Source organism: Nyctereutes procyonoides, unplaced genomic scaffold, assembly GCF_905146905.1.
Source record: "Nyctereutes procyonoides isolate TBG_1078 unplaced genomic scaffold, NYPRO_anot_genome, whole genome shotgun sequence".
Taxonomy (NCBI): Eukaryota; Metazoa; Chordata; class Mammalia; order Carnivora; family Canidae; genus Nyctereutes; species Nyctereutes procyonoides.
The window spans coordinates 26,192,673-26,217,088 of NW_026575120.1; the positions used below are offsets into that span (position 1 = coordinate 26,192,673).

At 55.6% G+C, this 24,416-nt stretch overlaps 2 protein-coding genes across 5 annotated transcripts in view; one reads left to right on the forward strand and one right to left on the reverse strand.

The window, feature by feature from the left end:
* The window catches only part of AGAP3 (ArfGAP with GTPase domain, ankyrin repeat and PH domain 3), a 56,674-nt gene extending 37,664 nt beyond the window's left edge, over positions 1 to 19,010 (reverse strand). For 2 of the 4 annotated variants that reach the window (XM_055334889.1, XM_055334887.1), the window contains exon 1: positions 18,380 to 19,005. In XM_055334889.1, coding sequence (XP_055190864.1) covers positions 18,380 to 18,710 — 331 coding nt within the window. In that variant the 5' untranslated portion in view covers positions 18,711 to 19,005. Of the gene's footprint in view, positions 1 to 18,379 lie in introns of all 4 variants that reach the window. The other 2 variants (XM_055334895.1, XM_055334894.1) reach the window with 2 other exon arrangements.
* A 2,815-nt stretch (positions 19,011 to 21,825) lies between these two features.
* TMUB1 (transmembrane and ubiquitin like domain containing 1) lies at positions 21,826 to 24,314 on the forward strand. Its single transcript, XM_055335193.1, has 3 exons — positions 21,826 to 21,932; positions 22,816 to 23,234; positions 23,524 to 24,314. Exons 2-3 carry the CDS (start codon positions 22,846 to 22,848, stop codon positions 23,873 to 23,875), a joined length of 741 nt encoding a protein of 246 aa, XP_055191168.1. The 5' UTR covers positions 21,826 to 21,932; positions 22,816 to 22,845; the 3' UTR covers positions 23,876 to 24,314.
* Positions 24,315 to 24,416: the final 102 nt, after the last annotated feature.

Below are 24,416 nucleotides of genomic sequence, written 5' to 3' on the forward strand. Positions count from 1 at the left end.
GCCACAAGGCTTTTCAAATTTAAAGGACAGGAGAGGGGCCCCTGAGTGGCTCAGTTGGTTAAGCGTCTGCCTTCAGCTCAGGTCATGATCTTAGGGTCCTGGGATCCCTGCTCAGCAAGGAGTCTGCTTCTTCCTCTCCCTCTGGGTACTCACTCTCCTCTTTCAAACAAATAAATAAAATCTTAAAAACAGAAAAAAATAAAGGATTGGAGAGAGAAAATCTATAGGTCCAACTACATAAAAATAAAAAATCCAGAACAATTAAAAATTTTAAGAACCCTAAGAAAAATACAATTAAAGGGAAACTGACACCTGGAGGGGGAGTGGCTATGTCAACAGGTTAGTAGCACAAATGTTGCTTAAAAAACCCAAACGTAAAACCTCCACATGAGCAAAGAAAGGACAAATGTCCAACACAAGTGGAAACTATTCATTTGCATTTGTTACTCAAACAGAAATAAGAATGAAATTCTGCTTCTCGCTTTCCAGAGCCCTTGCTTTGCAGCTAGCTGATGTGTGAGGAGTGGGCCCTCTGGCCCTGAGAGCAGCTCGGCCAGGGGTTCGACGAGAAGACAGGCTCTGCCCCCAGAATCCGCGCCGCCACGGGGCCCATCTGACACAGAGGGAAAGGACAGAGGCCCGAAGACGTCCAACACAACCAAAAAAATGAAAGCAACACAAAACACCTAGCAACATAGAAATAAGGAAGGAAGCGACCACATCTCCAGAAGGTGTAACCATTTAAGATACGTCTGCAAAGCCTTTTTTTTTTAAAAAAAAAAAAAAGATTTTATTTACTTTTTCATGAGAGACACAGAGTGGGAGGCAGAGACACAGGCAGAGGGAGAGACAGGCTCCCTGCAGGGAGCCCAATGCAGGACTCAATCCCAGGACCCCAGGATCACCTCCTGAGCCTAGGGCAGACTGAGCCACCCAGGCATCCCTGCAAAGCCTTGTTTTACCTAACACAGGTGGTGACATTTAGGATCTTTTTTTGCTTTTGTTTTTTTCAGCAAGGCTGATGTACCATGGGTCCACATGCAAGGAACATATCCCAAGGAGGACACTGGCTGACCTGTGGCAGTCAGGACTACAGGGATTTTTTTGTGCTTCTATTTTTCTGCCAAGTGTCTGTTTTATTTACTCTGTTGTCTACAGCGTTCACAGGGAGGACACAACTTCTGTAAAAAGAAAAAGATGCTAGGAGCAGAGAGCCATTGCTCTTGGGGATGATGGCTGCACACAGAAGGGACACATGGCTCACCAGAAACACAGGCAGGTCTGCAACTGTCCTGGCTGAAGGCTCGGCCCCCCAAGTCCCCACTCTGCCCAGCCCCTAGCCCCCAACGTCCGCAGCTGCTCTGGGATCACCACGCCTCCTAACAAGGACTCACAAGAGCCTTCCAACTCCAGCTCTGGCTGAGACACAGAATAGGAAAGTGGGTTATGACTACTACATATAATAAATGCACACTTTCCATCTTTTTTAAGAGTTTATTTATTTATTCTTGAGAGACAGAGAGAGAGAGAGGCAGAGACACAGGCAGAGGGGGAAGCAGGCTCCCTGCAGGGAGCCTGTCGTGGGACTCGATTCCGGGTCTCCAGGATCACGCCCTGGGCTAAAGGTGGCGCTAAACTGCTGAGCCACCGCGGCTGCCCCACTGTCCATCTTTTTACAATTTGGGGGTATAAAACCACTTTCACAACACACTCCAAAAACTGCTCTTGGGGACACGTGGGTGGCTCAGTGGTTTGGCACCTGCCTTCAGCCCAGGGCATTATCCTGGAGTCCTGGGATAGAGTTCTGTGTCGGGCTCCCTACATGAAGCCTGCTTTCTCTCTGCTTATGTCTCTGCCTCTCCCTCTGTCTCATGAATAAATAAATAAAATCTAGAAAGAAAAGAAAGAAAAGAAAAAAAAAAGAAAAGAAAGAAAGAAAAGAAAAGAAAAGAAAAGAAAAGAAAAGAAAAGAAAAGAAAAGAAAGAAAAGAAAAGAAAACTGCTTTTAGCCCCCTAGGGGCCTTCGCTATGGGTGGAAGTTTCCAGAAGAACCAGTCCCCCCACCACAACAGGATCCAGCCTCTGGCACAGCCTGAGTGCACAGCCACTTCCCAGATGCTCTTGTGTCCCTGCCCCGTCCGTGGGCACGGTTTTCACTCACCCTGATTTGCTGGCTTCACCGTATTCACAGCGCCGACGCTCCACCCTCATCCTACCGTTCCCCAACTCATTGCGTGGGGGAAAAAGTAGGACAGTTGGGTTCAAAGACACATTTTTTTTTTGCGTTAATGGATGGCGTCCAATGGCTTCTCCCTCATCGACCCCGGCCCTCTCCCTCCAGCCCAGCAGGTGGCCAGCACCGGCCTCGCACCAGCATGGGGCGTTTGCCTTCTGCTATGGGACAGGGGAGCCCAGGACCTTGTTTCTCTTCTGCTCTGGGTCCCCGATTACGCGTGAGGCTAAGCATCTTTTTCACGATCACCAACAATGTGCGTTTCCTCTCCTCTGAACTGTCTTTCTGGTCCTCTGCTCTGACCATTGGCCTTCAGGATGTAAAAGATCCTTTTCTTCACAGTTTGCAGGGCCGCTGAAGCATTTAACTGGCATATGTACGTGAAAGCGAATTTTCCTACTCTACTCCACAGAAATGTAATTACATCTGTTAATTTTGTAATTGATTATATTAGAGCATCTGAACAACGATGACGATGACGACAATCCGTGAGACAAGAACGATGATAAAAACGGGTGGGCTGGCTACGACCCAGCAATTGCACTGTTCGGGATTTACCCCAAAGATTCAGATGCAATGAAACGCCGGGACACCTGCACCCCGATGTTTCTAGCAGCAATGTCCACAATAGCCAAACTGTGGAAGGAGCCTCGGTGTCCATCGAAAGATGATGGATAAAGAAGATGTGGTCTCTGTATACAATGGAATATTCCTCAGCCATTAGAAACGACAAATACCCACCACTTGCTTCAACGTGGATGGAACTGGAGGGTATTATGCTGAGTGAAGTAAGTCAATCGGAGAAGGACAAACATTATATGGTCTCATTCATTTGGGGAATATAAATAATAGTGAAAGGGAATAGAAGGGAAGGGAGAAGAAATGTGTGGGAAATATCAGAAAGGGAGACAGAACATAAAGACTCCTAACTCTGGGAAACGAACTAGGGGTGGTGGAAGGGGAGGAGGGCGGGGGGTGGGGGTGAATGGGTGACGGGCACTGAGGGGGGCACTTGACGGGATGAGCACTGGGTGTTATTCTGTATGTTGGCAAATTGAACACCAATAAAAAATAAATTTATTTAAAAAAAAAACGGGTGGGTTGGGACAATGCACCTCTCAACGCTGGACCACCACCAACGAGGACTCACGGAAGGAACGTGCACCTGAGAAAATCGGCACATGGCCACCCCCCCCCAATACACCTGATACAGGCAAGGGTCACAGACACACACAATTCCCCCTCCCACCCTCGAGGGAGTGCAGGTTCCCTGGGAGCAGCTGACTTCTGAGGTGCCCCTGCCCCAGCGCTCAGATCACTCAGCAATCACTAAGTGGGTGGAAATGGACCTTCCAGACTGTTAGCTCCCTGCCATCACTGACAGCAGGACCAGATGTGACGCAGCAGGGGGTAATCCCAGAAGAGGAGTTTAACCCGGATCTCATCAGCGCCTGGACATCACGCCAGGTCCCGGGCAGCACCGAGGACAGAGGGAGAACTTTGATGCATCCAAACCCAGGGCACGAATCTTCTACAAGACATCGGGCCCATGGGATGCCTGGGTGGCTCAGCGGTTGAGCATCTGCCTTCAGCTCAGGTCATGATCCCGGGTTTCTGGGATCCAGTCCCACATCAGGCTCCCTATGGGGAGCCTCCTTCTCCCTCTGCCTGTATCTCTGCTTCTCTCTATGTGTCTCTCATGAATAAATGAATAAAATTTTAAAAAAAGAAAGAAAGAAAAGAAATCTGGCCCAGCCCCTTCAAGAGTCTGTGTGCCAGGAAAAAGCATCTCACCAGATCCTGTTGCATCCTCATCCCATCCTGATTTGTAGAAAAACAAAAAGGGTATATAAGGTATTTGGAGGAAATGGAGAGAAATCTGGTTATGGTGAGCTCTTGAATGATGTCAGAGGATTCCTGTCAATTCCCTCGGGGGTGACACTGGTGTTCTGTTACACGCAAGAATGTGCCCATGCTGGGAGATGCCAGCTGAAGAGCCTTCGGCAAAGTGCCACCCTGTGCAGCTGCCGACCGCTCCTCCTGTTGCCAAGAATGTGGGGGGGGGGCGGCAGCAAATGCCTTTCAAGGTGCTGATTCTTCAAAATAAAAAGCTGGGAGAAGATCTGTCCCATCTTTTCCTCTATATATCCTAGGTTTCCTATCTGGCTTCAGAAGACCCTTCTTATTCCCAGAAGAGACAATGTTCTTTGAATTTTCTTCTGTATTTTATTTTGAAGATTTTTATTTATTTGAGAAAGCTAGTGAGAGCACAAGTAGGGAGGAGGGGCAGAGGGAGAAGCAGCAGGCTCCCCGCTGAGCAGGTAGCCCAACCCAGGGCTCGACCCTGGGACCCTGGGATCACGACATGAGCCGAAGGCAGACGCTTCGCCGATGGAGCCTCCCAGGTGCCCCTTCTCCTGTATTTTAAGAGCTGGATGTGTTTCTTGGTGCAGCAGCACCTGGGGGCCCTGAGCACAGGCTCTGAGACCAGCCTTCCTGGGTCCCATCCTGCCTCTGCCACTAAAAGCATGTCCCTTTTCATCTCTGCACCCCCATCTGCAGAATGGGAGTAACGCGCGCCCTGCGGGGACATCCAGAGAACACCGAGGGGGTAGGAAGGGCAGTGGCTGGCATGCACCGGGCACCAAAAGGAAGTGAACCTGCTTAGGACCGTTCTTTCTGAGGTCCCAGATCAGATCCTGTCGCCTTGAATTACGAGCCTCGCCACTCCCCACACCCGCTGCAAGAGCTGTCAATCTTGCACATTTGCAGCACAAATACGAAGTGCCACCGTGTGGGGTGGCACATCTGAATAGTTTAAAAACACACTGTGCCAGCAATTTTCATAATAAAATCAGTATTCCGGTAAAACAGTGTCTCACAGTGCCTATCAAAGCAGCCGGGCTGCCGCGGCGCCCACTAGCCGTCCCTCCCCACCGGGTGGCAGTGGGGGGACCTGCTTACAGCCCGAGGTACACACGCTTTTCTCAGACACGATTTATTTTAGTGCCAGTTCCATGAACATCCGAGGCTCCGGGGAGGAGGGAGGCCACCCTCAGGGCCTCAGCTGCAGTTACCCTGTCCAGCCACCCTGCAGCGCGGGTCACACAGGGTGGGCCAGTTCAGGGCTGGCCCTCAGCCAGTAGCTGGCTCCTCGGCCACCTCCACCAACCAGGGCCTGATGGAGGGAGCCTCCTTACCAGACAGGGAACAGCTTTTAGGGCCAAAGTCAGCTGACATGTCAGAAACATACGCTAAAACGCAGGACCCCCGTGTTTTCCACGATCCCCCAGCTCTGACCCAGTTCCGATCCCTTGGGGGGAATGTGGACTCCAAGAGGAAGGACAGAGGACTGGACACACCTCCACCCTCCGGCCATCACTCCATGCACATCCGCAGCCTGGGCCCAAGGCAGCCGAGAGCCAGCCTTGCAGAGACCCCCGGGGAGACCCCTCCCCACACTCCGGCCTGAGAGAAGTCACAGGGCCTCAGGAGAACACCTGCCCCCACCCTAAATGGCCTCTCAACTTCCAGCCCTGCTCCAGGGTGGCTACCAGAGGACTGAGAGCCCACAGCTCCACCTGCCCTGGCTCCCCAGGCCAGCAGGGGCCCCCCTGGCTGGGAGACGGCCCCCTGGGCAGCACCAAGCCCTGGAACACAATCATACGGGCAGGAGGCTCCCTGAAGGACCTTAAGTGCCCAATAGGGCTCCTGGGCTGGGTACAGAGCAGGGAGGTCTCCGAATTGTTGATCAAGCATTCTCTGCCAGCCCGGTAAGAGGCTGCAGCCAGGAGGCCCACCCAAGACTGGCCCAGGGCTCTGTGTCCACAGGGCAAGCAGCAAATGAAGCAGAATCCAGCTTAGGACAAATGCCAGCTGGGTAAGAACACCAACTGCTCCAGGCCCCGTGAGGGACCAAACTGCAAAGGTGGGCCTTGGAGCTGGACAAACCAGGTTTAGATGCCAGCCTGCCCCGTGCCTCCATCAGGCTCTCAAGGGCAGGAACACCCCCTGGAGGGGCCACTGTGCCACTCGGGCCCACTGAGATGCGTAAAGCCCCAGGCAGGGGACTGGGGCCCAGCAAATGACAAGAAAACTCATCAACATAGGTTCAGGACAGAGTCTCCGTCCTAACAGTGCCAAGTCTGGGGAGAACTAGAGACCTACAAGATGATGGTTTCTGGGGGTGCCGGGGGGGGGGGGGCGCTCAGTTGGTTAAGCCTCTGCCTTCGGCTTAGGTCCCGATCCCAGGGTCCTGGGATGGAGCCTTGCGTCGGGCTCCCAGCTCCGCAGGAGTCTGCTTCTCTGTCTCCCTCTGCACTCCCCCTGCTTGTCACTCTATCTCTGTCAAATAAATAAATAAATCTTAAAATAAAAAGGTGGGGGGGTGAGACCTGGGTGGTTCAGTGGTTGAGCCTTTGGCTCAGGTCGTGATCCTGGGGTCCAGGGATCGAGTCCCACATTGGACTCCCCGCAGGAAGTCTGCTTCTCCCTCTGCCTGTGTCTCTGCCTCTCTTTGTGTGTCTCTCACGAATAAATAAAATCTCTGAAGAAAAAAATGATGTTTTCTGTCTTTTTGGGTTGGCCAAGGGGGCTCTGAGATGTCCCACTGAAGATATCACAAGGGGACTGCCTAGCCCACCCCACCTGCAGATTCCCTGGTGGCTTCCTGGATAAAGAATCGGGGTCCTTCCTGCCATTAACAAGAGGAGGGAGGTAAAGGAGCCTCGCATTTTATTACCACAATGCCATGGGATGAGCTTTCCTGGGTGTGAGCCATGGTAACCTCACCTCTGAGCAGGCCAGGTAAGGAAAGCCTCCCTGCCCCACAGGAGGCAAGTGGGCTGAGAGCAAGGACGCAACCTAGAGTTGCGTCTGAGGGGGGCTTTATTCTGTGCCACGTGTCTTCCAAGAGTAGGCATACATTTACAAACTCTCCGCTAGGATATAAATATATATTCTGCTATTTTACGTATATATACATATATAACTTAGCATAAATCAAAGGCAAAACATAAACCAAAAAAACCCTACAAAAACAGCCCCGCCTAAAATGCCAGGACAGGGTGAAGAGAGTATTTTGAGACTTGCTGGTTACACACAGCATCTTGGCACCACCGCCTTGGGTCGTGGTTGAAGGGCAGGTGACTAGCAGGATCCATCGCCTGGCCCACCTCCTCTTGTGTGCTGGAAGGAGGTCACGGTGATGCAAAAAAGCCTGGGGGCCCAACTGTGCCCCACTGCTAACCAGTGACCTTGAATCCTTGGGCTGTCACTTCCACGCTGCCTTCCTGCAGAGCACGAGGGCGGGGCTCGCCCTTCTCCAACTGTGTGCTGTGGTCTGGGCCACAAAGTCAGCACCCCATTCCCCTACCAGGTGCACCTCACGAGCCACCACTCCGTCTGACCATGTGTAAAGCTGACACACAGAAGGCCAGCTGGTCCACAGACTGCGCTGTTCACACAAGCCCAGCCACCAACAGCTCGCCAGCCTGCCCGTCCTCTGCTGGGTCAGGCCACCAGCGCTCCAGAACTCACGGATCCATCCTGCAGCAGGTGGAGGGAGCCGTGGGAACTGCCTTGGTCTCTCCCCCGTCACCCCAATTCAGGATCACCCTCCAGGCTGGCAACAGGGAGGCGAGGGGCTGAGAGGTCAGGAGGGTGGAGAGGCAGCCGCGTGGGATGCGGGAGCCACAGCAGAGTGCCGAGAGCTGCCCCGAGGCCCGTGGCCAAGCCCCTGGGAACAAGCGCTGCCCGCGAGGGGCCCTCAACCCACACATTCATCTTGACAGAATGGGGCCTGGACTCACACCCCACCTTCCATCCTTGGGCGGAACCCCAGGAACGTGCGAGTCCAAGCATGGAGCAGGAGAACCCCATGGCGTGAACAGGTTTTGGGTGGCGGCCTCACAACGGCAGTGGTCTTCAGGTTTTCAGGAAACACGGTGACCAAAAGCTACTGCAGAGTCAGTAACTTCTCAATGGATCTGTTTGCAATCGATCCCCCCGGCCTTAGCAGGGGCTCTGTAAGTGGGCGCTTGTTGCCTGGCTGATGGAAAACAGCAGGACCTATGGGTAAGGCTCATTATTACTGTTGTTGTTTAAAGATGTTATTTATTTACTAGAGAGGGAGTGAGAGACAGAGAGAGAGCACAGAGGGAGAGAGCAAAGCTGACTCCACGCTGAGCAGGGAGCCGGGTCAATGCGGGACGCGATCCTGGGACCCTGAGATCACAACCTGAGCAAAAGGCAGACAATCGCTTAACCAACTGAGCCCCCCAGGCGCCCCATACAGGTTATTATTAATACTTCAGAAAGGTTGGGACGGCTGCTGGCTCAGCAGTTAAGCGCCTGCCTTTGGCTCAGGGAGTGATCCTGGGGTCCTAGGATCAAGTCCCACATGGGCTCCCTGCAGGGAGCCTGCTTCTCCCTCTGCCTGCGTCTCTCTCTGTCTCTCATGAATAAATAAATAAAACCTTTAAAAAATACTTTAGACAGATAAATCAAAAAGGATGCACTTCTGTACTCACTTTTTTATAACAAACAGGTATTCTTTTGTTTATTGAGGGGTAAAACGAGAGCTGTCCTCCCACCACCACGGCCAGGGACCCTGTGTGGCTACTGAGCACTGGAGATATGGCCTGTCCCTGGGGGTTGGAGCTCGAAGACGGGGTGTGAGAAATGAGTATAAAAGATCCCATTAATCATTTCTCAGATTGACTGCATGCGGGAAAGACAACATTTCAGATATAGTGAGTTAAGTAAAATACAATATTAAAACACACTTCACTTTTCTTTTTACCTTCCTTAAAAGGGAAATTTAAATTGACACGCGAGGCTCACGTACAGAACTGGACTGGGTTGAAAGGCAAACAATCAAATAAAGGCAATGCTGGGGGCCTGTGTGACACATTCCTTGTGACAGGCTGTGGTCCAGGTCTGGGCCCTGGAACCTCAGACAAACCCTGAGGTAGCTCTCTGCCCCAGGGCTTGCCAGGCTAGACCAACTTACCCCAAACTCCACCACCACGGACCCTAAGCACCACGGGAGGAGCCACAGGCTGCGGACACCATGCAAGGCACACTCCCTCTCATGCCCTCACTGTCTTCACTCCCACCTGGCAAAGGCAGTGTGACCAGCACCTAGCTTATGAGTCATGCACCAGGACCCACCACACAAGTACTTCCAAGGGAATGGTGCTGGTCTAAGAGCTCTGCGTGCATTCCCCGACTTCATTCTCATACCCATGTGATGAAATGTGTGCCTGTGAACCTCATTTTATTTTATTTTATTTTATTTTATTTTATTTTATATTTTATTTTTTTTGAACCTCATTTTAGCAACAAGGAAGCCAAGGCAGAAAGGTAAAGGGACTCACCAAAGGTCACACAGCTACCAACTACTAAGTCTGGGATTGAAATCCAGGCAGGTTGGCTCCAGAAGCAGGTTTGTAACTGCTGCCCCACACAGGCCCTACAGACAAGAAAGGATGCCCAGCATTCACTCCACCACAGCACCCAAGGCAATGCGTCTAGAACAGTCCAGAAGCTGTCACCAGGCAGAGGAGTGCTTTCAAACAACTAAAAGCCACCAAACCTTCACAGCTCTTCACACCAAAGGCCTTCACTGAGGGCCCATTTAACAAAAAATCCTCCGGGCAGGAAGTCCATCGGCCCCTCCCTAGAAGACAGCAGGCAAGCCCCAAGTGGTGTCCAGATCTCCCAGATTCCCAGCTTCGCCCACCCCCCAGGCACACAGACTCATGCACCCCCAGAGGCCAGGACTGGGCTGGAATCCCACTTCAGGAGCATGGGCTCTGGGACTGCAAGCCATCCAAACATCAAATTAAAAGGCAAAAGAGAAAGTGCTGTAGGCGGGCACACCAACAGTGGCAAGGAGGGATGCTGACAGACAAGCAAGAGAAAGAAAAACACCCACTAGAAACAGGCACATTCCCCTGAAACCATGTGATGTAGGATCGCTTCTCTGGGCACCTGGAGGTCAGCCTGGTCAGCTGGCCCTGGGCCTGAGTGCTGCCTGAGAGCCTGAGGCTGTGGCTCCCTGCCAGCAGACAAATGTTCACTTCAGAAAAATCTACATTAAGAAATTAAAACTATCGGGATCCCTGGGTGGCGCAGCGGTTTGGCGCCTGCCTTTGGCCCAGGGCGCGATCCTGGAGACCCCGGATCGAATCCCACGTCGGGCTCCCAGTGTATGGAGCCTGCTTCTCCCTCTGCCTGTGTCTCTGCCTCTCTCTCTCTCACTGTGTGCCTATCATAAATAAAAAAAAAAAAAAAAAAAAAAAAACAAAAAAAAAAAAGAAATTAAAACTATCTTACATGCAGTACAAAAAGAGCAAAAACCAAGTTGGAAACTGAATAAGGGACCTGAAGAGACTTAAGCAAAATGCAAATGGCACAAATTGTTTTTTAATGTTGACTCTCACTAGTAATCAAACCAACAGAAAATTTTAAAAAATAAGGAAAAGCATCTAAGGGTGGTGGTGGTGTTTTTAACCTATAACGTGGGCAGGGGGTGCCCAGAGAGGTAGGGCAAGGAGCAAGTGGTCTGTCTCTACCCCTAGAATCAGGCAGGCTGTGCTGCAAAAGTCCTAAAAATGTGCATACCTGACAGTCTCGTCATTTTCTCCTGAAATTTGTCCGAAGGAAGTAATCACACAAGCATAGAAAGGTCTATACACAAAAAGATGCATAAGAAACTGTATGGCTCTGCAGCCTTTTTTTTTTTTTTAAGATTTTATTTATTTATTCATGAGAGGCACAGAGAGAGAGGCAGAGACACAGGCAGACACAGGAGAAGCTCCCTGCTTCTCCCTCTGGGAGCTTCTCCCTGCAGGGAGCCCAACGCAGAACTCGATCCCAGAACCCTGGGATCACATCCTGAGCCAAAAGCAGACGCTCAACCACTGAACCACCCAGGTGCCCTGTCGCAGCCTTTTATTTTTTAAGATTTTTAAAAATCTATTTATTTGGGAGAGAGAGAAAGTACACGAGCAGAGGGGAGAGGCAGGGGGTGGGGGAGAATCAGACTCCCCATGGAGCAAGAAGCCAGACAATGTGGGACTCGATCCCAGGACCCTGGGATCGTGACCTGAGCTGGAGGCAGATGCTTCACCCACTAAGCCACCCAGGGCCCCGGGCATCCTACAGCCTTTTAAGATACTGGTGAGCATCACTGTGTGCTTGCTCTGCGCCAGGCCCTGCCAGGAGCCCCTTACACGCACGACCCTGTGAAGCCTTATGTGGCACAAACCTGCAGGGAGGTTTTGTTATTTCCCCCTGCGTCTCCCTAAGGCCCAGATCTGGCCCACAGGAACTCTTCAATCACCAGATTCTTGAGGGCGCCCAGGCAGCCCCTGTCAAAGTGCTACGTGCAAAAAGTCAGGCTCAGCCATGCAAAAAGTCAGGCTCAGCCGGGCGCACTGCGTGGAGCCTGCGCTCGCTCCCCAGACAGGTAGTACCTGAGGCAGGACCTGAGGCCGCAGAGCCAAGACAGAGATGGCCCAGGCACCCGTGTGCGGAGTCACCGCGAGCTGCACAAAGAATGCAAGTCTCAAACAAGACAGGTCAAGGGGTACCTGGGTGGCTCAGTCAGTAAAGTGTCGGCCTTTGGCTCAGGTCATGATCCCGGGGTTCTGAGATGGAGCCGGCTTCAAACTCCCTGCTCAGCCGGGGATCCTGCTTCTTCCCCTGCCTGCCACTCCCCCTGCTCCTGCTCACCAGTGCTGTCTCTCTATCTCTGACAAATAAATAAAATTTAAAAAAATTTTTTTAAATAAAGGTCAAGCAAGGGGTGACCTGCCAGTCACAACCTGGTAGAAATGAGAACCCAGGTATCCCGATTCCTTTGCAGGGAGCTACCAGATGAGCAGATGAACACAGGTGCTTTCATTCTCCCAGAGGAGTGTTTTCCACCAAAATCCCACCTTTGCTGAGAAATGCCAATAATATCAAATCAATCACAGAGTCGTTGAGAGCAGATATATGTAGGGTTAAAACAGATGGGGAGGAGACGCCTGGCTCAGTGGTTGAGTGTCTGCCTTGGGCTCAGGTTGCAATCCTGGGGTCCTGGGATGGAGTCCTGCATTGGGCTCCCCGCAGTGAGCCTGCTCCTCCCTCTGCCTGTGTCTCTGCCTCTCTATGTCTCTTATACATAAACAGAAAAGAAAAGAAAAGAAAAGAAAAGAAAAGAAAAGAAAAGAAAAGAAAAGAAAAGAAAAGAAAAGAAAAGAAAAACAGATGGGGGAAGACACACATCAGGCTGCCAAGCAGCAGGTACCCCCGGGGGTGGGGGGCACATGTTCTTTCTACTTCCTTCCCCATCTGAATTTGTTAAAACAAGTGAGCATTACTTTCGCCACTTCTGCGTATATTTAAATGTTTTAAATATTTAAGCATTTCTAAGTGTTTCTTGAGCAAGCACCTATGCGCTATATGCAGTAATATCTACGCTGCTCAGGGAGGGGACAGACACGTCCCAGAGCGACCATTTAGTAGGGGATTCAAGACATTCAGAGGAAGATCACGGCAGGATGAAGGAACCCTAAGTTCTCAAGTTATATTCTAAGTGTCCTCAAATTAAACTGAAGGTCAGAAAACTTCCCTGAGAGGCGCCGTAGGAGGGCTGATGGGGCATCCAGTCTGACCCACCAAAGCGCACTCATCCATCCATCCATGGGGGAAGCACCAGCCCTGCAGCTGGAAAACAGTTTCTGCTCCTCGTAGTGTGGCCTCCGGGATGTTGCTCAATCTAAATGCCAGGCTTTGCAAAATGGAGAGGATACTTGCATACCTGGGAAGACACCTGCCACGTGTTGCAAAGGCCTTATAGCAACCTCCAGCAGGCAGGCAGGCAGGGAATGCTACCCCACGGAACGCAGTACCAGCCAACGCCTACATGGTCCAAGCAGGTGCTCCTGGTCACGGCCCTCTCCCGCTTCTATCACCCTAGGGCGCAGCTCTCTATTCCAAAATTACCTTCCCTTTACCCCTCAGCCTGGAAGTCAGCTAGAGGTCAGAAGGAAAGCAATCTGGTTAAACTCATTTCAAATTACCTACATAGTAAAAAGAGAATGAGGTAAGCCAAAGGTTCCTGGCTGGGGGTGCGGGTATTGCCGATAAGGACACTGGAGTTGTCAGAGCCCCGACCTGTCCACCCACTCTGCCCCCAGGCCTCAGCTCCCCTAAGCCTGCTTTTCAGGAAGGGCATCTTCACTCCCTCCACTCCTGTGGTTCTGAGGCCACAGACTCCCTGACAGCTCATAGGGGAGGTTCACGGTGCACATGCACAGTGTGGACGCTGAGAACTCAGGGATGAGCTTCCCTTCCCACCTGGTCTCCCCAAGGCCACTCACCCTGCCGCCTCAAGAGCACATGCTCAGCCACACCTGCCCTAATGCTCCTATGTCGCCCCTCACATGACGGGCCATCTCCTGCAGGATCCAAGCCATTTCAAGTGGTCTCCTTGACCATGGTGAGGTATAAATAAATTAATACAGAAAAAAGCATGAAAAACTCCCTCTGGCCCGTCCCATCTGGACTCAGTGCCCCAGCTATGTGGACAAGCCTGCTGCTCCTGGAACACCACATCACACTTTCTCTCGCCCTTGCTGCCTCTGCAAACCTGTTCTGTCTGCATAGAAAGTCTCCCAAAGCCCCAGGCCTGGCACATTCAATGAAAGAAGTCAACGGTAGAGGAAGATAAGTAGTCCCAGTAGCCACGGAGTACTTAGGAGCAAGGACTGTCTTATTTGCAGGGGGTCTCTTACTTGGCAGAGAGCAGCAGCTCAGTGGCAGAGGACTAAAGGCGGGAGGGACATCCCATCTCTCCACTGCCTGTGGTCCTGCAGCCTGAGGTGAGCTTTCCTCCCTCTCCGTAACCTTGAAGGAAGAGGTCTGGACCGGTCTTCCCTGGAATCTAACCTTTGCCCTGGTTTTCTCCCACCACTCCCAATCTCTGTTCTGGCCCTTCCTACAGGCCAATCTGTTCTACTTTGGGGTCCAGGGTAAGGGCGGGGCCCCTCCTCCGCCTCCTCCCTGCCTTCCACTGTGCTCTGTGCAACTGGGCCACACAGTAGGAGCTAAATAAATGTATCTGGAACAAATGTGACTGTCCCCGGCCACTAGCACCCACACGGACATCTCTTTTTCAGAATTCCTGGAGCTCTTCTGCGCAAAGTCCTACTTAAGCCTCTAGGCCCCCACCGGGCACTCATTCCCAAACGAGCTAATTACCAGAACCCTGGGAGAAGTGACAAACCCAGGTCCCTGGGCCCCCATCTCAAACCTACTGAATCAGATCCCTGGCAGGAAGCGGTGGAAACATGTACTGCGGCAAGGCCCCCAGGTGAGTGGTTTCAGTAGCTTGGGGACTGGCCAGCCCAAGGAACAGACAGGGCAAAGGAGCCCAGTAGAGAACTTCCCCAGCTCCCAAATGGCTACAACTGCTCTCCACCTGTCTCACAGCCTCACGGGGCTGCTGCCAGGATCCCAGCCCCAGACACAGAGGAAGCAGGACGCATGCTGCAGAGGTGGGCACCCCCCTGCCCGCTCCCTCCGAGCCCTGCCCAGGATGCTCTGTCTGCAGCAGCTCGGGGCACCTTCCCTCTCTAACCTAGGCTTGAGCCCACCAGGAAAACTTGCAGCACCTCCTGCCTGCAGTCCCAGAGCACTAGAGCCTCAGGCCATAGTGGCTGGCCAGCAGAGCCAGAGCAACCCCTCCAAGAATGAGGTGAAGGACAGAACAAATCAGCCCACCACTAGGTTGCTCAAAAGCAATTATTTTGTTTGTTTAAAAAAAATGTTGGAGGAAAAACAAAGGGGGCACCAACAAGTCACCAGCCGACAAAGCTCAGTTCCTGCCCAAGTAGCAGCCAACATGGGCCACCAGTGGCCACCGTGTGCTTCCTGGTCTTCCCTGGGGACCTGCAGGATCCACCCTGCTTGGCCTCCTCTGGGGCATGCCTCCCTGAATTCACAATTACCCAGAGACCAGCCCACCTGGCCAGGCCAATTGCTGGGACCCTGAGCCTCACCTCTCCCAGCAGCTCATCCTGGCTCCTGGTTCACTTGGCCCAGGTATCACACGCCCAGGCTGTCCCCTGTCTGGCCTGAGTCCAGTTACTCTGCAGCCCTCTTTCTAGGACACAGCCAGGCAACCCAAGCCAGTCTCAAGAGCTCCTTTTCCTGCAGACTCCTGCTGTGAGGCCCCTCGAGATCCCTCCTCTCTCTGTGCCTCAGTGTCCCCGCCAGGAAGGTGAGGCTGGCTCAGAGGCTCTGCACGTGGTTAAGTCTTCTCTCCCCACCCTCGCTGCCAGCTCCCAGTTACACTTCCTTCGTTCCTTAAAAACTGCAGGATGGATACCTTTTCTCCTTCCTCAGCCTTTGGTGGAACTTTTCCGAAACAGTCTGTCTCCCATTGGCCCCTAATCCTGCAACAGGAAAGCTCCCTGTTCCTCTGCTTCCTCCTGCCCTGGCCACAGGGTTAGAGGTGACCGGATGAAGCAGAGAGAAGACAGGAGGGCAAGGTGCCACTGGGCTCCCTCAGTCCCAAACAGATTCTGACTGCATCTCTGAGGTCACCTTCAGAGCTGGGACGAATAAATCCTTCATCGAAGTATTACCGGAGTGAGGCGGAAGCTTATTATACACCAGGAAAATATCATCCCTTCCCGCTAAGAGGCTCGGCCGGAGAAAACACAGAGAGCGGCCTCCCAGGCTACGGATGGATGCGTTATGTAACACAGGGACCCAGGTCTGCTGGGCCCCAGCAGGTGGGCTCGCTCAGGCTCCCAGGGAGCAGGGAAACGCCCCGGGAAGCTGCTCCCCTGCCTCCCCCCAAAAAGAAGGTGGGGATGCTGCTTTACAAGGCAGCAATATGGTCTGGCAGATGGAGGGGCTCTACTGCAGGAAGGGTATAGGGCAGAAATCGGAGGAGTTTTCAGGGTTGGGCTTTTTTTTTTTTTCTTCTGCCTGCCTAGAGCAGAAAAGCTGGGTGACAAAAGTGGGGGAGCAGGGGTGAGGTGGGTACTAAAGACGGATTCCGGGAGAGAGGCTGGGAAAAAATGGGGGGAGCAGGAAGAAAGAGGTGGGAGGCCCTGCCAAGAAAGAGCAGGGAAGCAGGGATCAGGAGAGCTGAGAACGGATGCGTGAGGAGCAGCTGGGCCTGGTGACAGTGAGACATCAGGTCCCAGGATTCACGACGGTGGTGATACGGAGCTTCCAGGCTAAGCAGACAGAACATGGGGTACTTCCAAACCGCAATGGGGAAGTTGGTCAGGGGGGGGGGGGGGGGCGCTCAAGGAGGGGAAATTCTGCCTGTCATGTTGAATTCAAGGCAGGGATGAGACTCAGTGGATTCTGGGAATCATGGGCTTCCTGTCACAGAAGATGCCCTGCCAGGGGCCTCCAGGGGGTGTTGGGGGGATGGGGGGCGGCAGGGCGGTCACAGGTCACTGTTAAGGAAGTTGGAGCTGGATGGGAATCCAGCTGATTCCTGCCCCTCCCTGCTCTGGGAAGTGCTCTGCCGCTGATGTCTTCCTTCCCTCACTCCCTCTGTGCCTATCCCACCAAGGCTGTCACCAAAAGGAGCTGGGGGTATTTTAGAGCTGATGGGGAACTTCTACTTCCTCGCAAGGGCAAGGAATGGTCACTCGTCGTGCCCCACCTGCTTCAGATCTAGGAGGAAAATCTGGTCATCTCCTCTCTTTGGGGGCCCTGGGCTCACACAAATGCCAACTCCTGGTCCCCAGCCACGACGGTGATTCAGGCCATTTACTCAGATCCACGTTAATGAGTTTTCCTGTTGCCTAATTAGTTCACAGTGAACTCAGCCTTGGGAGAAAAGAGCTAAGAGGATTGGGGAAAGGACAGAGGGAGTCAGGTTGGAATGTTACAAGAACAGGGCAGGACTTCAGCTCCAAATAGTGTTCTCTACTCCCATCCCAAAATACTGAATGCTCCTTCCCCAGCTCAGGGACCTCCAAAAGCAGAAAGGGAGTGTTCAGGTGAAGAAGCCCCCAGAGCCTCACACAAGAAGATGGGAATGTGACCCTAATTGTGAGGCCCAAGAAGTGGCCAGGCCTGCCCACAACTCCATGTCATCACCAAAAAAAAAAAAAAAAAAAAAAAACCCTTGTAATCCACCACCCCCCCCCCCCCCGCCCCAGCGTTTCCACTAAAGCTGAACCCACCACCTGCTGGTGGGCATCCCCCCTCGAATGGACAGAGAGGAAGCAGATGACCCAGGGCGAGGCCCACCTGTCCCTTGGGCGCTCAAAGGTCACCGCGCCACCAGGGTGTCTGGGGTGCGGAGGGCCCCCACCACATCAGGGGTCGTCGGATATGTGCCAGCAGCGTGCACCCACTTCCTCTGCCCCTTTGGCAGCCAAAGTCCCGACCCAAGAGCCCATGGAAAGGAGCGCTGGGCAGGACAGGGGCCCGGAGTTCTGGCGCTTGACGCCCGGCGCCGTGTCCACGGAGGCCGGTCTGCGCCCCGCAGTCCCGTGCCCGCCTCCCGAGTGGCTCCCGGGTGCGCGTGGGACCCGGAGAAGGCGCGGATGTATCGGCCGGCGCGTCCCACGCGGTCGCGCCGCCGGAGCCCCGCGCCAGGCCCGGCCTGTGCCCGCCTGGCAGCCGCAACAACGTAGGGGGTGTGCGTCGGGAAAGGGCGCCGCGGCGAGCGCCACCCTCCGGGGCCCGCGGACGCTCCCCTAACGGGAGGCCCGATCCCCCGCCCCGCCGCGGGGCAGGGCCGGGACAGCGGCCCCACCTCCGCGCCCGCCGAGGCCCTCCGCTGCGCCCACCTTCCCTCGCCACGCCTGGCCAGCTCCGGCCCCGGACCCCCGCACCTCTGAGGCTCTGAGCGCACCTGTCCCGGGAGCGACACCGCCCTCGCGTCGTGGAGCACTAAGAGCAGAAAACGCGCCCCCTGGCACGGGACCGGCCCCGAGCCCCAGTGTCCCTGGACGAGATACAGCGAAGCGCGGACGACCGCTCTGCAACGCCGGCGATGAGCACACCGCGTGGCCGGCACCTCAGGCGCGCGAGGACCCCAGACGCGGACAGCGTGGCCGAGCCGAGCCGAGCCGCCGCGCCCCATCTCCCGCAGACCCCGGCTCCGCTCACCCTCGATGGAGATGACGTGCTCCCGGATCTGGTTCTGCAGCGCCAAGTCCTCGATGCGCTCGATCAGGTCGTAGATGGCGTAGATATTGGGATGCACGGATTCGAAGCGTTGGATCTCGGCCCGGATGGCTGCCGAATTGGAGAGCGCGAACTGCTGGGGGGGCCCGCCGGCCAGCTGCTGCGAGGGGCCGCCGCCGCCCCCGGCCCCCGGCCCCGCGCCGCCGAACTGCCCGCCGCCCCCCGCGCCGCCGCCGCCACCGCCGCCGCCCCCCGGCGCCGCCAGGCTCGGCTGCTGCTGCGGGCTCTGCCCCCCGCCCGCCTGGAAGTTCATGGCTCTGGAGCCGCGGGGCCCGAGGCGGGCCCGGCCGGGGCCCGGGGCGGCGCTGCGGCGGCGGCGGTGGCGGGCGGGCGCGCGGGGCTGGCGGGGCCGGGACTACGGAGCCGGCGGCGCGGGGCTAGCGCATGAGTTCGGGGGCCGGGGGCCGAGGCCAGGAGGCACCGCCGAGCACGCTGGGGCCGCCGCTGCAGGGCGCTTCTCCGCGCCGCGATCCCGCTGCCTCGGAGCAGCCTCCAGCGGCAACAACAACGGGACCGGGAGCGCGCGGCCCGGGCCCTCCCCCCGCGTCATGCGCACGCACCGCCGCCCCCGCCAGCTCCGGCACACGCAGCCCGAGCCCCCCTCCCCGCCGCCCCCGCCCCTCCTGCGCGCCGGCCCCAGCGCCCCCGCCCCTCGCTCGCTCGCTGGCTCTGCAGCCTCCACCCCCGAGCCGCGCGCTCCAGCCCCCGCGCCCGGGCCCCTCCCACCTAGCCTTGGCCCTTCCGCCTGCTCTCCAGCCCCCACCCACACCCGCCGCGAGGGCCACCGGCTCCAAGTGGACAGCTGCTCTGGCCTCCTCCCGGCCCCGGCTGGCTCTTTCGCCGCCCTGCTCTGGTCTGGGTGGGGTGTCCGATCTTTGGGCAGTGCCCGAGCCGTGCCCGGCGCCTGAGGGTGCTGATGAACGCGGCCGATTGGCCGAGAAGGGCCGCCAGCCCAGGCACAGCTGCGCCTCACTTACGCGGTCCTGCCTTTCATGCTGCACGGGATCCCCGGTTCCCGCCCGAGATCATCCGTGGAGACCACCCTGTGCCCCAGGTGCTCTCTCTGGTCCTCCCTGGACTCTCGGCTGCGGGCTGCAGCACAGAGCCTGGAAATCTGGGTTCCCGGCTTCTATTTCCTGTTCTCCTAGGGAGCTTCATCAGCAAGGCCTTTGGAAATGGCACTGTAAGCAACAGCCCCCACTCATCTTCAGGCTTCTCCTAAAAGACTCCCCTGTGGGATTGGGTTGGTTCACTACCACTGCCCTGGACCCACTGGTACATGGGCAAAGAAGAGAGAGGAATCCAATATTATGGCTTCTTCCCCCACTCACCGCATTCAAGAGATTCACCAGAGACCTCATGGCTCTCTTCATTGTCCTCAATCCCTTGCCCATCTTGTGTTCCTTGTCCACCCTTTCAGGGGCCAGGGAGCTACCTTTGATGTTTGCCTTTCTCTGCATCCCCATTGCCAAAGCTGCCTGCAGTCTTGCTAGCCAGCCCTCATCCTCAGCCTTTCCAAAAATGCCTAATAGAGGGCATGTGCAGAGCACTGGCCCCAAACAGTCAGCCTTCCAGGGCTGTGCCCAGTTGTCCTATGGCACAGTGGACATGTCAGTCTTCTTACACACACTTCCACTTCCAGGCCGAGCTGATTCTTTTCCCCGCAAAGAGTTACCCCCATTTGGCTACTCACAAAACCCTGCCCAGTACCAACGCAGTCACCCAAGTGTCTTGTACCTTCCAAAGAAGGGTCTCCATAGCTCCTGACAGATTCAGGTTCTATGTACACGTTTGACTTTACTGATGTCTTGTACCCTCTCTGTGTTTCATCTTTAAAATACAGTGGTTGAACGCCTGCCTTTGGCCCAGGTTGTGATCCTGGAAACCCGGGATCGAGTCCCACCTCGGGCCCCCTGCATGGAGCCTGCTTCTCCCTCTGCCTGTGTCTCTGCTTCTGTCTGTGTCTCTCTGTCACTCATGAATAAATAAAGTCTGAAATATTTTTAAAAATAAATAAAATAAAATACAGTGGTTGAGCAGAACACCTAGCTCTGATACTGTGTAATTCTAAAAGCAATAGCTAACATCTCTTTTACATGCGGAACTAGAACTTGACAGCAAGAATCTGCACCCGGTAGCTCCCAGGAGAGATGCTGAAGGTAAAGAGCTTCTCAGATGCCTTGCCGCAGCAGCCAGCACAGATCTGTGTTAGGACCAGTGGGCTTGTCTACATGTCTCTCTCCTATCATTCTATGAGCCATGTGAGGGCAGGGATAAGTTTACCTGTACGATTCACCATTGTATTCCCATAATCTTGCACAGTGCCTGGCATATAGTATACCTTTAATAGATGTTTCTGGAATAAACAAATGAATGGAAGGGAAGGAACTAGAGAAAAGTTAGGTCTGTATGTCATACATCTAAATTGACTTTCCCAAGGCAACGCTTAGAGTACCTGCTCCCACAGGTAAGCATGAACTATGGAAACACTAGGGTATATCACTTTTCACCAAGACTGGCCTATAAAACCCAAGACCTGAGATCTCTGTGGCCCAGAGGAAGGAAGGAAGAGCCACCAAAATTAGCTAGCCCAAGCCAGCGTGGGACTCAAAGTCCTCTAGAGTAACACCCAAGCCCAGATCTAGGTGGAGAGTGTACTAATACTAGGTGAACAAATACCTACTGTGTAACAGGTCCCTTACATAGCTTTCACCCTTGTTCAAAAAGCACCCAATTTCTTCCTTACAATTTTCTTATGAACTATGTTTTAGGAACAAAGAAATTAAGATTCAAAGAGGTTCAATAGCGCTCCCAAGTTTATACAGCTGATAAACACAAGACAAGAGATCAGCATTCAGGCCCGGTTCCAGTATCTATGCTTCTCACAGGGTCAAGGTGGAGGAAGGGACCAGGGATACAGGACAACAGCCCAAGCCACTGTGGCCAGCCCTGGGGATGCGTGTCCTCAGCCAACCTAATGGGACCGCCCATGGGTACTGGGCTCTGGGCCAGAGAATCCATTTAGAGGGCCCACGGTGCCTTCTGGCGTCCACTCTGACATAAGAACAGAACCGGGTAGGGGTCACTTGAGCTCCCCGGAGCCTGCATCTGGAAACACGGGTGCTCTGACGTGTTCTCGCTGACGTTGGTTTTTGGAGTGACAGATGCCCTGGATGCCAGCGGGGGAGGTGGCGGGTCCTGCTGATGCACCCAACCTCAGAGGGCTGGCACAACCCTTAAGCCCGCCCCCGCGGGCCCCTCAGCGACTTGCAGACACCCGGACTAGCCCGCCGATCCCGGCACGTGGGTCCGCAGGGCGGAGGGCGGGAAATGCGCACCGCGCAGGACTACAAGTCCCACAATGCTCCGGGCGACGGCGGCAGGGAAGGAGGGGGTGCCTTCAGGTGTCTGCGACCTCGGCGCCTCCCGCCCGGAAGTGCCCGAGGGTCCGCTATGGAGCTGGCGGAGCCGGGCGGTGAGTCCCCGCGCGGTGACCGCGCCCGCCCCGCCGCCCCGGGCCCCAGCTGGCCCCCGCTCGCCCCGCCCCGGGTGTCCTCCCTTGGCTCCGGGGGGCGGGAAGATGGGAGGGGTGATGGAGGAATTGGGGGTTGGGAGGGCGAAGTCTCGGATGCCCGGGCGGGATCTCGGGTCAGCCTGCGGACTGGGTTTGGAGAGGCTTCCAGAGGAGGCGCCGAGTCGGGCCGCCGCGGGGTGGGACTTGAGTGGACCCGCGGGGCCGAGCTGGGTGTGGGGGATGACAGCCCTCGGAAGCTCCGTATTGCCAGGGGGCGGAGACTGACGTTCGGTGTGGGGAAGCCTTCGGAAGCAGTCCCCTGCCGCGGGTGGGGTTTGGTTAAATGATAACGGGGCCGGGGGTGCGGGGCGTAGAAGCCCATTTTCTTTCCCCTTGCAGAAACTTTAATGATGGAGGAGTAGATAGGCTTTGGGGTGAAGTAGACGAAGGAGAAGGTAAACTTTGGGATAGTAGACGGGAGAATAGGTAGGTAAGCTTTGGGGTGAAGTTTGCTGAGGGTTGAATTTAGGGGAGAGGTTGCTTAGGAGTTCAGGGCCCTTACTTCGGCATAGTGTTTGAATGAATTGGGGAGATGGTTATAGACCTAGAACTCAGGTTACAAAACGTTAGGACTCGGGATTTAGTGATGGGAAGGGGACCCTGAGGCAAGTTTGGGACCACCAGGTTTCAGAGCAGTGAGTGCCCTAGGGTGGAGCTTGGGTAAGGGGGAGGAGGAATAAGGACCTTTGGGAGAGTTTGATGGGGTGGGCTCAGGCGCCTGTTGGAATTGAAGGGGCTGCTGGTGGACGAGCCAGCCCCTCATGGGTTCTTTGTACCTCTCCAGCTCAGTAAGGTGGCAGGCAAGGCAGGTGCCATGGCCTTGATTGAAGGGGTGGGTGATGAGGTGACCATCCTTTTTGCGGTGCTTGCCTGCCTTCTGGTGCTGGCTCTCGCCTGGGTCTCCACACACACCGCGGAGGGCACCGACCCATTGCCCCAGCCATCAGGGACTCCAACACCAGCACAGCCCAGTGAAGCCATGACGGTCACCGGCAGCATCCGAGGGGAGGCCCCAGGAGCCGAGACCCCCAGCTTGAGACACAGAGGTCAGGCTGCACAGCCAGAGCCTGGCATGGGGCTCTCAGCAACACCACCGTCGCCAGACTCCCCCCAGGAGCCCCTAGTGCTCCGGCTGAAATTCCTCAACGATTCAGAGCAGGTGGCCAGGGCCTGGCCCCACGATACCATTGGCTCCCTGAAAAGGTAAGCTGGGATGAGGACAGGAAAGACATTCTTAAGAGCGGGGTGGGAGTGACCACAGACCGGAAGGGCCACCAGAGAGATCTGAGACTCCCCCCTCCTTCTATAGATGAGGGGGAACTGAGGCCCTCACATCACACACTGTATCATTCCCCTATGGCAGGGGGGACTCCCCCTCCTTAGAGGCCACCAGCTGGGTGGAGACAAGGGTGGAGGGGTGGGAGTGTGGTTCTGGGCAAGGGACCAGGATTGCCTGAGGCCTGCTCTCTTACCCAGGTCCCTCTCTCCTCAGGACCCAGTTTCCTGGCCGGGAACAGCAAGTGCGGCTCATCTACCAAGGGCAGCTGCTAGGAGACGACACCCAGACCCTGGGCAGCCTTCACCTCCCGCCCAACTGCGTTCTCCACTGTCACGTGTCCACGCGCGTCGGTCCCCCACACCCCCCTTGCCCACCGGGGTCAGAGCCAGGCCCCTCCGGGCTGGAAATAGGCAGCCTGCTGCTGCCCCTCCTGCTTCTGCTGCTGCTGCTGCTCTGGTACTGCCAGATCCAGTACCGGCCCTTCTTTCCCCTGACCGCCACTCTGGGTCTGGCGGGCTTCACCCTGCTCCTCAGTCTCCTGGCCTTTGCCATGTACCGCCCGTAGTGCCTCCACGGGCTTTCGGCAGCGTTGCTGGCCCCTCTGGACCTTGCTCCCCTCGACACGGTGGGCGTTGCTGTCTGCCCAGGCCCACCTCTCCGGCCTGCCTCTTCCCACTACCCTGGAGCCCAGCCCTGCGCAGCAGAGCGCTCCGGGAGTCCGCCGACGCCCCTCCCTGTGACCTCCATGGCTCTGGGCCACGTCCTGGGGCTGCTGGCTCTCGGCCCCCATTGACAGTCAGCTCCTCGGGGTCAGGCAGCTGCTGTCACTGCCTTGGCCCCGGGCAGAGCCGGGCTACACCCCTGGGCCCTTCTTAGTGTCCTGCCCGAGGACCCAGCCACCTCTAGTCCCTGATAGCTCCTTGGGCTGGTTGGAGGACCCAAGGACTGCGGGGCGCGGGGGAAGGGAAGCTGGGAGGGGCAGAGGGGTTCTGTGGAACACGTGCAGATTAAATAACTGTGAAGTTTTCACTCCTGCTGTGTGTCTGGGTGTGTGGGCCTCTGGGGGTGCTGGGCGGGGAGCCCTCGCCCTCTGGGAGGACCGGCGC